Source organism: Desmodus rotundus, chromosome X (genome assembly GCF_022682495.2).
Source record: "Desmodus rotundus isolate HL8 chromosome X, HLdesRot8A.1, whole genome shotgun sequence".
Classification (NCBI taxonomy): domain Eukaryota; kingdom Metazoa; phylum Chordata; class Mammalia; order Chiroptera; family Phyllostomidae; genus Desmodus; species Desmodus rotundus.
The window spans coordinates 87,672,771-87,686,882 of record NC_071400.1 but is presented as its reverse complement, the minus strand read 5'-3'; the positions used below and the strand labels follow the sequence as shown (position 1 = coordinate 87,686,882).

At 41.0% G+C, this 14,112-nt stretch overlaps 1 protein-coding gene across 1 annotated transcript in view; it reads left to right on the top strand.

Moving 5' to 3' along the window:
• PTCHD1 (patched domain containing 1) overlaps nucleotides 1-10,910 on the top strand; it is a 50,417-nt gene extending 39,507 nt beyond the window's left edge. The window contains exon 3 of the mRNA XM_024569959.3: nucleotides 9,118-10,910. Within this exon, the coding sequence (XP_024425727.2) occupies nucleotides 9,118-10,772 (1,655 nt within the window). The 3' untranslated portion in view covers nucleotides 10,773-10,910. The remainder of the gene's footprint in view (nucleotides 1-9,117) is intronic.
• The last annotated feature ends 3,202 nt before the right edge of the window (nucleotides 10,911-14,112 follow it).

The window sequence follows — 14,112 nt, the reverse complement described above, 5'->3', positions numbered from 1 at the left end:
AGGATGGTTGTTGCCCTTCTGTATTTCTCAGATAAACTCTTTGTTTTCAGAGTTTGATGGTAAAATAAAATATAAGCAATAGCACGTTTGAAAAAGTCACATTCGGGGCCAGTGTTAAATTCTGGTTTTTTGATGACCAGTCCTAAAATGCCAATAAATATTTCAAATGACCAAGAAGAAATACAGCTAAGGGTTTTGCATGAAGTCAATAAACTGTCCAGTTTTTTTAATTGGCTGTCTGTAATACAAAATGGCTACGCTTAAACTAAGCAGATTTAAGCAAAACTTCTTGTTTTTTTATGTAATCTAACTACAATATCAAATAAAAATTTAAAAATATATGGCCTCATTTAGAAGGAAAAGTATCTTAGAAAAAGCCTCTAAAACAGGCATTTCCTTAGCTGACAATAGATCTATAATATGATAAACATTACAGATTTTAAATTCAAGAAACTAAACATTCTCAGTGTGATGCCGGTCACATAAGGCCAGCCCCAGCCAAATGCCAAAATGACAGTACATTTAGAATGGAAAATTTTAAGGCCACGTGTGTCGAGCAGTATTAACCTGACAAAATTCCAGAATAGGAAAGAATTTGGATAAACTCTGAGAGTTCACCATAATGGGATGTGACTGTGTGTTCCTAGCCAAGACGATACATGACATCTCTGGCAGTAAGAATATATCCTACCCAGATGAATCATTTTGGCAATGATGTAAGCATAGCTACATCATGATTTAGAGTGTTTTTAATCAGTGTCACGCGTATTAGACAATCCCACTTCTGGCAAACCCCCAGTCCATATGAGTCAGATGAGTTTATTTAGAGCTGAAATCCTTAAAGGTCTACAGTATTATACATGCTCATTGACATTTTTTAGTTACTATAATTTGGAGAGGAGTTCATTGCATCTTTACCCCTTATGCACAAAGTACAATAGTAGCCTTTATTTCCAAACTATATTGATATCAGGTATTAAGATATTTGAACTGCCATTTGAAAACATATCACACTTATTTTGATCCACTGTGGAATTTCCTTTAAAGGATGAGGATTTGCACCACTTCCTACAGTGGCATATGATTTAAGAATTGGCATGGGTTTTATACATGCAAGCTCTCCTTACAGGCTTAATATTTCCACAGCTTTGCTGATCAGACACAAATCAGGAAAGGAATGGAACGTTGGAGAATATAGCAGGGAACAGAAGGAAGGTTTTCTTCCTTCTTCATCTGGCAGGTTTGTTGCTTCGTGTATATTCTGATCAGCTGAAAGTGGGGAATTGAAGTTGTGGTGAAAGGTAGTTTGGATATTAGTTTATATTTGGTAATCTAATTTATAAGGGTTGCTTTGCATTTATCAAGATGCAAGAGTCACGAAGAGCAGATACGACAAAAAATATTCTTAAGGAAAAATATTCTTCAGCTCCTTTCAAATGTTTGGGATTTTGAGAAGGTCAAATGCCCGATCCTCTTCTGAATTATCCAGCCAGGCCACTCATATTCAAGAATGGGAAAGGAAGAAAGGATGTGATTAAGCATGAGGAGGAAACTAATAGCAGGGGGGGTTGGCTTCTTTCAGATATACATTCTAAGATTATCTGTATTTAGCAGAAACAAGAAGATCAGGTTCAGTTCCTCAAGAATTTGTTCTCATGTGATGCCCCCTGGAATATGATGTAGTATATGGAGCTCAGGCTTGTAAAGGGGTAAAAGTTCTTGTGCAATAAATGTGGGTCTAAATGAGAAATTGCAATTCAGTTATTTTTGCTCTTCAACTTAAGCAAAGCTGAAAGGTTTTGTTTTCTTGATGAGTATTCTGGTATATTTTTAAACTCATGAGAAACATCGGGGGGCGGGTAGTGGGATCAGCCAGATAATAATAAAGTCCAAACCTTATGAAATTGCCAATATTCAACCATTTTTGTCCTACAAAATTGACACCAATATCTGGCCATTTTTGAACTACAAAAGCAGTACATCCTTATGGTTCAACCTAATGCATTTTGTAGAAGTCCATTGTTTGCAACAATATGACAATCTACAGCGGGGGTGTCAAACTCATTTTCCCCGGGGGGCCACATCAGCCTCCGTTGCCTTCAAAGGGCCGAAATAATTTTAGGACTGTATAAATGTAACTACTTCTTAACAGTTAAGGAGTTGAAATTACATTCAGAGTTGAAATTAGATTCTACCTGATGAATAAGAAGTATATTAGACAGCTGTAGAAATACTCTGCTTAGACATAAATCACTAATAGGTTCAGTAGATTCTAAGGAAAAAACTAATTTATAGAGGCTTTGTCGTCCCCATTTTTTATTTACATCTGATTTAAAATAAGTAATTCCATACGATATTTTCAATTTTTTTTCCTTGAAAATCCTATTTGTAATGCTCTGTGGTCATTGTGGGACTAATTTACAAGATTGTTTACTCTAGTTTTGCAGATAGTTCTCAGCCTCTTATTGTAATGCTCCACCAAAACAAATATTACGGTAAGGGGTGGGTGGAGAGAAATAGGTTTGGGGAGGTGGAACAAAATACATTTTATTCTATTCTTAACCATAAAGGAAGCCAAGAACAGGGACAGGGTTGCAGGTCTAGAAAGCCAGAGCTCGGTTAGGTAGAGAAATGCTGGAGCGCCTCCTTTTTGACCCAGGCCTCCTTGGGTATGTATACTCTGGGTGGGCTAGCCACCTACTTTAGGCAGTGGGGGAGTGATGGATTCCACGAAGGTCAGGCAGCAGGAGACGACATCAGGACACTGAGCTGGTAAAAATCAATCCATGAGGAGAAACACCTAGTGTGGTGTTGGATTTGGGGTAACATCTCTGAAAGTCAGTGCTGAGCCGTACAGTCTTGGCTTGACCAGATGGGTCTACAAGACTTCACAGCGCAAGTAGATTCACAGTCATCATTAAGGAAACCCTGCGTTTCACCTAGGCTGCCTCAGCCAAGAACCAAAAGGTAGACCGAATGGAAGAAAAGGTAGATTCCAGCCCATTTTCTGCATTGATTGGTGTAGCAGCACTAGCATTGCTTTTCCTTACAATAAATTTCACGTCAGCCTGCTGTTCATTGTGGGTATGCATGTGTATAATCTGGGTGCATAACATATATTATATATCACATAAGCTATTTTATATATCATATGCAGCATTATATATTATGCAATAAGTTCATGTGTGTATATAGATATATTTTCTGTGTTTTTATAACACATTTTGTAGTGTATATGATTTGAATGTTTGAATATAAATAGTATCTATTATATAGCATATATTCACACATTTATATGTAAATATATAAAGTATGTTTGAATAGGATAAGCCATATATACATATATTTATATATTTCATATGTCTTCCATATGAAAAGATATTACGCAATGAGCATAGCATATATTATGGGCCACATTTGTACACACCGATTTTATATAGTGCCGCACACACACAGTATCTAAATATGTTATCTTTAAACAAGGAAGAGCTATTAGCAAATTCATTTCTTGAACTCTTATATTTGCAGCTCATTAGTAAAGGAAAATGATTTCTCAGATTAAAACCCAATACTGTGACTAGTCTCTGGTAGAGAAAATAAGATGTGTGAATTTGCCCTGATGTGAACATCCATCTCAACTTAAGCAGAGTACACCTTTACTCCACTCTTAACTGTGAGACAAAACAGGCTGTGATAAACCAAACAAGTCAGCACAGAAAGTAAATGTTTATAACTGGCAAAGTGTAAATGTAGCCCAATTAATGAACTTCCCCCTGAAAATAGATGTTACTCAACCCGGAATATCTACACTTTAAATTTCTTCTCCAAATAAACAAAGATCATACATTTATGTGGATGTCAGTCAAAGAAAAGCATTTTATAAACACAAGCTACTTAGTAAAGCTCATGGAAGAATAAAATACACTTTAAGCAGATTTTGCTAATGTAGTCATTACACCCGATGGATTAGCTGGAAGAATATAGTGATTTTCGTTCCATATATGAAATTTGGCACTGCCCAGGCTTTGCTGTCTCCTGATACTGTTTTCGCCTTGAAACTGAAGGATCGTCCATCAGCAAGCCATCCCATTTCACCTGCTCATCCCATCAGCTACCCCTTAACTTCAGGAAGTCAGGGTGAGGAAACTTAGCCAGTGTGGAAAGGATTAAAATGTGAGGAGTGCCTAGAGGCACCAGCCTCTGGGGCTAAAGAAAAATCTGCCTTACAACATCCAATTGTCCAAAATAGATCAAATCACCTGTGGTTGTTCATTGACAAAAAATACTCAAGTCACCCAAGACAGCCTCTGAAGGTAAAACCTTTAAATACATTTAACGTATGATTCACTTGCTGAACAACTTTCCAGCAGTATACCTACTGGTAAAGTTAGGTTAACTCTCAAGTATTTGTTAGCGGATTCCTTTCATTGGTGGATTATAAACAAGCCTGAAGGCTTTGCTCAGGCCGGGGTGGGAAAGGGTCTGGACAGGAGTAAGATTTAATCCGTGAGTGTTCCTGAGACTCATCCTAAGTGGGCGGAGGATTAGACAATTGAAATTGTCCCACCACTAGTGTTATTTATCATCTGTGCTGCTTTTTCTCCTCATTGGCTCCAAACTCTGAAAGTTAACTGCACATAAAGATACAAAATTCTTCGGAAAATAAGAAAAATTATTAGCCTCAATCCTTCAGTATTTGAGTTTACTAGATGACAGTCCCAAAGTCCACTGCTAATAAAATTTAAATTGCACTCCTGGTACAAATTGTGTCCGAACATCTGTGAAGAGTTCTGCTATCCCCCAGGGCCTGGCTAACAGCCCGCGTGGCCTTCAAAGCGTTCACTCATGAATAATTAGAACTTGGACCTGTGTGTGTGTGTGTGTGTGTGTGTGTGTGTGTATTGACACATACTGATATGCACGTAACTCAACAGACAGGCAGTGAAATCAAAATAGAAACAAATATTTTGAATGTGCTTTTAGAAGACTAGTGAATACTTTAAAAGCTTCTTTATCTTCAGAATTTGATAGCATCAGTACGTGTTGTTTAACAGTTCCCTTTGGCAACTAACTGTACAGCCGTAAGTGCTGTGACTGTAAGAGGGAATGGCCTGGGAGAGTGGTCTGTTCCTGACATGCTCACTGTGATACAGTCTTCTACTTCCAGATCTTGATGGACCTGCCCCTCCAGTGATGAGCCCTGGCTCCCATTACCACTGCAGGGTCTCTGGTCAGCAAGGGCTAAATCTGTTTGGAACTTCCTGTTTAGGTACCTTCCTACATGACCGTGGCTCCCAGGGAGCCCTCATGAGCACTGGAGATGGAAAATGTTTGATGCTTTGTGCCAATGACCTAGGCCCCTTGGTCAGACTTAACAGGGAAGCTTATAGAGCTCTAACTTCATGGAGAAAATTTAATATCTAGAGTTCAAAGCAGACGGCAGTATTTCTGCTCTTAAAGTACCTTTTACACATGGGGGAAACAATAGCCAAACCTCTGAAAAGTCTCTTCAATCCACATGTAGTATCTGTTCGCCCACACCTGTAAGATATGGCCTGAGATTCCTGCTTGCTGGACCCCAGCCCCACAGTTAAAAGAGTGATGGATGGTGGTGATGCTAAAGAAGGGAGGCAGCTGCCAAGAGAGGGAGGTAGAAAGGAACAGAGCCTACTGAAATCTTTCTTCCCTGCCTTTCCTTCATTTCCACTGGCCCACTTTCTGAAGTGGCTATGAAAGACAAGGCCCTGGCTGGCTGGAGGGAAAAGTAGGAAGGGGTCTGTCCCTGTGAAATCCACCTACCTATGATTTCCTCTTCAATTCCTCCTCATCTCTACTCGCTGTCCCATTCCCCAGACCTAAGGGAAGTTGCTTCAATGAATCAGTGTCCCAGCAGGGTTTGCATGTGAAAGGATACCCTTGAAGGCCAAAACCAAAGGGAATGAGCTATCATGGGCAGAGCAGGCATCCCAGGGTGTGGGACATTCTTCCCGTCCTAAGGGCTCTGGGAATATGTCTCCCCTTGAGTACAGGCCAGGAAACAGAGGCCCTACAGTTCAGCTCACCTTCAGGGTAATAGACCAACCTCTTCAACATAAATAACCAGTTGTGCACCAGGTCTAGTGCCAGCTAGGCCCTCCAGACTGTTCATCCCTGGGAGGCACCTGCAGCTGTGTTGGCTACTCATCTTTCCCTCGACTGAGTGAACTTAAGGAAGGAGGCCCAGTAATGGCATAGGCAGTTGTCCCTGAAACCCAAAGAGCTCATCGAAGACAGTGCACAACTCCAGTTCGGGGTTTAAGGTAAGGGTCTCTGTTAGGTGTGGCTTGAGAAACAATAACCCTAACCCTATCAGGAGGGGTGGCTGGGGGGAGGGCAGTGCCCAGTGCTAACTAACAACAAAGGCTGAAGGATCAGTAGAACAGATTCTTTCCCAGGGCCTCCTTTTCCAGCCTCTGTGAAGGTCTGCATGCACACCCCTGTAGCAAGAGGAACAAAGGAAAGGCATAGTTTCCAAAAGCCCCTGAGAATAAAATCTGAATTCTGTCTGGAACTACCCCAGAATATGCCCAGAACCAAGAGCATATATGAAAAACAGTTAAGATTCAATAAAAATAAGAATATATATTGATCACAGGAAGCATGTTAATTATTGAGTGCTTTATTCATCTTGTATTCAGACTGACAATTTTTCTTTTATGAAAAATGATTTTCACAGCTAGAATTATTTTGATTCAGGGTATCTTCTTTATTTCAGAACAATAAAATGGAAAAATGTCAAGTTTTAGAAAATACAGATACAGCTATAAAAAAAAAGATTCAATAAAAATAACCAAACTATAGGACAGGGCATTTAAAGCGCAGCCACAGAACTCAACAGGCAAGCAAACAGCCTACTTCTCCCTTCTGTTTATTTTCGTTCTGAGCCCTCCAGCCCCACCCTTTTCACCTAATAGCTCTGTTAATTCAAATTTCTTTTCTCCATTAGCTTGTAAGATTATTCAACAGCAAGGTAAGAAATGGATTCTTACTGTATTTTCCAATCAGGGTCACATAATGTCATTAGAAAACATTACACTAATTTTTTAAAAGGACTGTAAAACAGATTTAATTTAAATTCTGTATGGCTAATTCATATCTGTCTATATGCATCCTTATTTTCTTAGCATATTTAGTGATTCAGCAATAAAGCCCTGTTTGAAAACTTTCTTGTTTCTAACATGTAAATACTGTAAAAACACACTTCCATTTGCCATTTTCAGTGAAACTCTAAGTTATGTTTTGCCCATCAGAACTTCTTCTACATGGCTCCAGAGGAAATGGTCAGTACTGTTGCCCCAGGTGTAGATGCCTCAGAGATATTAATTCTCCTTTTACCTTCATTGTCAAGGGATCAGTTACTTTTAACCAAAGGTCGATTGGTCTTTCCTGGCGGCACAGTAGAAACAGACTTAATAGTTCTCACTCCTGAGCCTGGATGTTAGCTATCTAAAACATAGTTAACAATAGGCTGCCAGTCAACGAGCACATTTTTTACTTCATCTATGGGGAGTTGGGGTGCCTCCAATTTAATAGGGGCCACAGTGCTAGTTATCAAGTTGACAATTTTGACCTGACCTCTAAAAGTAGCTGTGAAATGATGCCTAGTAAATTAAGATAAATGCCAAATCCCTCTGAAGAAACAAGCCTATGTAATAACTATAAAATGGGCATTCGGGTCTGAGGCCAAGATTTCACACTAAGGATATAAATACCAACCTGCGCACAAGGGAAGACGTGCGCTCAGTTATTGTATACACAAGATAACAGTGACTCACTTCACTCAGCATTTATGCTTGGCTGGAGATTTTAAATTCCTTTTTCAAAAAACAAGACTATTGTACCACAGGGTAAAGATTTTATTACCCTCAATAATGGGATTGAATATGCCAAGGTGTAGAAGCAGAAAATTAGATCTGCTGGTCCCAGTGCCAAGACAGGGGTTACTGAAAGCCACGATGGGTCACTTTGGTGGGCTCTTCAATGTTGCAAGGGCCTGGAACCCAGGGAGACCCATGGGGAAGTATCTGGCTCCAACCAGGAGAGGTGAGAGAAGTCACAGTAGATCTGCTGTCAGGGGGGTAGAACAGAGTTAAAACATCACAGTGCCTCTGCTATTCCCATGTTACTGGAATACTACCCCAGGAGGCAAAGGCACTGGGCAGTTAAGAAAAGAGGTTACTGATCTGGCTCCCTCCCTGAGAGGCCATTGCCAAATAGTGCCAAGAAGCCAGAAGTGTCACCGCCTGCTTGATTCATAACCTTTCAATAACAAAAATTGATCACACAGATCCCTGAAGACAAAATACAAGCCATCAACCTTCAACCTGAATTTTAATTTTTACCAATTGTAGGGAGAGTTCATGTGACTCCTATCCCTTCTTTCATTTTTCCTATTCACCCACACTTGTTTCTACTTTTTTTGCTTCTGTCTGTTTCTCAGATTTATTGCTTCCTGCACTGATACTTAAGGAAGGGTGTGGGGAGCGGGAAGAGGCTGTGATTTAGGTTCCTGTCAAAGCTCAAATTAAATACAGGGCCTCTTTCTCCCTAAAGCCCTCCACTTGGCCAGACTTAGATGAGATGATGAGATGTAACTCAGAACCCTCTGCCCACTGCCTTCCTCTGTGCTGACCTCCAGCAAGGCTTGTGGGCATGACAAGCAAAATGATGAGTGGCCAGGCATCTTCTCTACATAGTTCCACCAACCAAGGGAAACAGATACTCTGCAGACTACACCAACAACCTTAAAATATCGATGTATCCAATCCCCAAGAGACATAGGCACAAGTCTGCTCAGCTTTCTATACGCAAAAGTCTGCCCAGCTCCTTAAGCCAGGAGGGAGCATGAAGACTTTAGCCCCTCTAGCTGCCCTTTGCCTGCCCATTAGCATTTATGATTCACCAAAACACGGGCCTCTCTCTCTGCAGGAGAAATCACTGGCATTTACCCGTCACCTGTCACTCTGGGACTGGTTCTATTTCCCTTGACCCAGTAGGGTCACCATGACCAAGTTGCTTCCTCTCTCTAAGGAGATTAGTCTTTTAAACTTTTGATCTGGTCTTTTTCTGCCCCCTCAGGTCATGGATTATATGGGACTTTTGAAATGTTATCCTCCTGGAGGAAAACTAGAGAAGACCAACACGTTAAAGAGAGAACGGCAGCAGTGTACGCAGACTCCATGCTCTCCTTCTCTCTGACCACTGCCATGTACCTGGTCACCTTCGGCATAGGGGCCAGCCCCTTCACGAACATTGAGGCAGCCAGGATTTTCTGCTGCAATTCCTGTATTGCAATCTTCTTCAACTACCTCTATGTACTCTCGTTTTACGGTTCCAGCCTGGTATTCACTGGCTACATAGAAAACAATTACCAGCATAGTATCTTCTGTAGAAAAGTCCCAAAGCCCGAGGCATTGCAGGAGAAGCCGGCATGGTACAGGTTTCTCCTGACAGCCAGATTCAGCGAGGACGCAAGTGACGGTGAGGAAGCGAACACTTACGAGAGTCACCTATTGGTATGTTTCCTCAAACGCTATTACTGTGACTGGATAACCAACACCTATGTCAAGCCTTTTGTAGTTCTCTTTTACCTTATTTATATTTCCTTTGCCTTAATGGGCTATCTGCAGGTCAGTGAAGGGTCAGACCTTAGTAACATCGTAGCGACCGCGACACAAACCATTGAGTACACTACTGCCCAGCAAAAGTACTTTAGCAACTACAGTCCGGTGATTGGGTTTTACATATATGAGTCCATAGAGTACTGGAACACTAGTGTCCAAGAAGACGTGCTAGAATACACCAAGGGGTTTGTGCGGATATCCTGGTTCGAGAGCTATTTAAATTACCTTCGCAAACTCAATGTGTCCACTGGCTTGCCTAAGAAAAACTTCACAGACATGTTGAGAAATTCCTTCCTGAAAGCCCCCCAATTTTCACATTTTCAAGAGGACATCATCTTCTCTAAAAAGTACAATGATGAGGTCGATGTAGTGGCCTCCAGAATGTTTTTGGTGGCCAAGACCATGGAAACGAACAGAGAAGAACTCTACGATCTCCTGGAGACCCTGAGGAGACTTTCTGTCACCTCCAAGGTGAAGTTCATTGTTTTCAACCCATCCTTCGTGTACATGGACCGATACGCCTCCTCTCTGGGAGCCCCCCTGCACAACTCCTGCATCAGTGCTTTGTTCCTGCTCTTCTTCTCGGCATTCCTGGTGGCGGATTCTCTGATTAACGTCTGGCTCACTCTAACGGTTGTGTCCGTGGAGTTCGGAGTGATAGGTTTCATGACATTATGGAAAGTAGAACTAGACTGCATTTCTGTGCTATGCTTAATTTATGGAATTAACTATACAATTGACAATTGTGCTCCACTGTTATCCACATTTGTTCTGGGCAAGGACTTCACAAGAACTAAGTGGGTAAAAAATGCCCTGGAAGTGCACGGGGTAGCAATTTTACAGAGTTACCTCTGCTATATTGTTGGTCTGATTCCTCTCGCAGCTGTGCCTTCAAATCTGACCTGTACACTGTTCAGGTGCTTGTTTTTAATAGCATTTGTCACCTTCTTTCACTGCTTTGCCATTTTACCTGTGATACTGACTTTCCTGCCACCCTCTAAGAAAAAAAGGAAAGAAAAGAAAAATCCTGAAAACCGGGAGGAAATTGAGTGTGTAGAAATGGTGGATATTGATAGTACCCGAGTGGTTGACCAAATTACAACAGTGTGATAGTGTCTGCTTGTTATGTTGTCACCCTAGGTCTTATCAAGAGGAAAGAGATTATGGTAAAGAAGCCAGTTTAAAGTTTTTCTTTCTTTTCTAAGGATAAGAAACAGGCATTGATTGCCAAAAAAAAAAAAAAGTAAAGGACAAGGGGGGAAAATGGGCATTGCATATTTTCAATCTTTAAGACAAAAGATTGTTATCGGAAAGAATTTACACACACACACACACACACACCCTAGGAGACTTATAGTCTCTTAAACTAAGATCAAATAGAAGAAAGCTTATTAGCAAGCAGAATCCTATTTTATTCACACTGCAGATGTTGCTGGTATTGCGACAAAAACCTACTGATTGAAAGGTCAGCTGCCAAGGCAGAAATAGCTTTAAGCATTGTTCAAACAATAAGGCTTCCAGAACTTCTGCAGAGCAATAGCTCCAGGCAGGTTCTGTGGTTTGAGGTTTCAGCCACCTCATCTAGCTCCCCAACACCCCCAAAGGAGATGCTTGTGAGAGTTCTGGCCAGCAAAAGCAAGCCAGAACCTTAGAAGCAGACATATGGTCGAGTGGCCATCACCATGGACTGAACTAGAGTCATCCCTAAATTCACCCAGGTGAGGCAGTTTTGTTGTCTAGAATGAATCTATCCTATACCCCCATCAATATGCTTTTAACATTTGTATGGTTTGGTTAATATACCTTTAAACCAGTGACAGCTCTAGCATTGCAGAGTTGGGCGATTCTATTTTGGAATATCTTGTTGCTTGTCACCAAATGGATCTGCTTTATTAGTTACAGCTCTTGGCAGAAGGCTCTGAATACACAAAACCACAGAGCCAAACCCAAATACCTGGCACAATGGAGGAAAAGCAGGTGTCTTCTTGAACCCAGAGACACTGTTTCCATTTTAACAAAAAAAAAAAAAATGGCCAGCTGGTACAGCTGTTTGTGGTCTGGCCCTACATGCATTTTTTGCGTGGGTGCCCAGAAACAAAATCTGCTCACGCCTAGCTGAGGAAGGAGAAATGCACACTGCAACGGTTATTTGCTATAGCTTCCAACTTGTAGTGTCGGTCTGCCTTCGCTATGATACATGCCTGCTCACAGACCCAGAGGAGAAAGGGTTCTTTGGTGGGCACAAGTGCTGAAACAGAAACTTCGTTAAAGTGCAGGCAGGGAGATTAAGGGCTGAAAGGGAGATAGATACAATGACAGGAAGATTTACAAATCTATCAATGACAATGGTCAAACTTGCCTGCTAAACTGGCTGCACTTTCATCTTCCTGCCTCACCCCATGCCTTCGTTGGTGCCCCTCTACTTCATTGCATGGCCCTTCTGCACGTCAATGAGCCTAGATGTTTATACTGTTGACTTGCAGTATCTGCAGGATCTAAACAGAAATGGTTTGATCTGCAGAGGCTATGTATGTTGCCCCAGACCCCTGCATTTCTTTATGTCTATAAAAATGAAGCTAAAAGCTGGTCACATTTGAGGCAACTATCTACAGTATTTTCCCCTTTTAGAGATATAGCTTTTGTAGACATCTATAGCAGTAAGCATTTCCCAAAAGCACCTTACCTTTTTGGACCTTAGCGGATGTACTGTGCAACTTTCCCATCCTCCACAGAGGAGGAAACAGACCTAGGAGGAGAAAGAGATTCACCCACGGTCACACCACCAGAGGGTTCTATCATTGTAGCATGCCTAAGACAGGGCAGGCCATTTTTAGATTTTCTCATAAGAGGGCTATTACTCCCTTCAAAGTACATTTCCAAGGAAGGAACACAGGACTTTGTTGGCCACAGGGCAGACCTTTTTTTAAAATGTCTGGTAATTGGGGTGTAGATTTGCCATTGTCTTTCCAAACAGCAAAAATGCCCAAATGATTCAGATGTAACCACACCAAGTGCAAACCTGTGCTTTCTGTTTCATGTACTGTTGTTCACACAGTTCTAAATACGTGTCCAGTGCATTACACACTTGTTCAATCTCTCCTGCAGACACACTAAGCGATCATCCCAACGTGGTATGCACTCCACTAGAAGATAATGAGCTTTAATCTGAGGACAAGTATAGTTCTCAAAAAAGGGCAAGTTCGCATAATGGATCTGCGATCAATTCTCTCTCCAAGGGGCCTACAACTAGGCTATTATTTATAAAACACAGCTGAAGAGGGGATTGGTTTTATTCTTAAATCATATGTTGCTAAATCATTTTCTGAACAGTGTGTTCTAAATCAGCCATTGATTTCGTGTCGGCCACGTGGAGCACCTTGGGTTAAAATGACTCCACAAAACTGATGTGACACACACACCAATTAAGTGGATTTCATTGAGAATTTCATCATTCAATTTGGTCAGCTGGAATGACTTACTGTGGAACTTTGTTTTACGACAGAGAGTAGTTTTCCAACTCGATTGAGTCTCTGTATTCCTTGGGATATTGTATTTTTAAATGAAGGGCATTTTCAACCTTGTCAGCTTCTCTTTTCAACACTTGAAATCAAGGCTTATGAAATTCTGTCTGTGGAATTATTATTTTTTAACTGGGGGACTCTGCATGCCAAGATTTATTACTTATGATTTATTGCTGGATCACTATTTGTTAATATTGGTTATTGATTATTGCTCTGACAGCATTGGTTTAGCCCCAGTCCAGCCCCACCATGGAGAAGACACCTTAGAAGTAACTCACAATCACATCCCTATAAAATTTGTCTTCACTTTGTGAACTTTTACTTTTCCAATTGCTGTAAAGGGGGAAGGAATGGTCCTAGCAAACACTTGCAAAAGTTTTGTTTTTCAATTAATTCCAACCAAGACATTCACATTCACTTTACCAAAGAAACTTATTTGGTTGGTTTTGAGTTGGCATTTGGTGTTTGTTTACCAAAGAAAATATTCCATTCATGAAAAACATTTCTCCTAGTCAACTCAAAAGAAAAAAAAAAAAAAAAACTGTGATACTTGGGCTTTCCTCACCATTGACAAGGAAACAAAAAAGTCAGGGTAAGGGCGATATTCTCTCCTTGAGTGAAACTCAGCAGAAGATACAAATTCACAAGAAACTCGGGGTTTACAAGAAGAAAAATGATACTTGAAATGGGGCATCATTGTTTAGTCCTATGTCAGTGGTCCAATAAGTGGCATAAGGGCTCTTCAGGCTAAAAGGACGACATGTGTTCCACAGAAAACAGACAGACCCTCCTGAAACTCCCTCTCCATTGTTCCAGTGCCCAAGTTTCATGCTGGCTTGGTTTAGCGTTTTGGGGTTTTCTGGCTTTTGTTTTGCTATGGTTCGGTTTGTGGTGTGTGTTTGTGTTTGCTTCTTTTGCTCCTGCCTTTC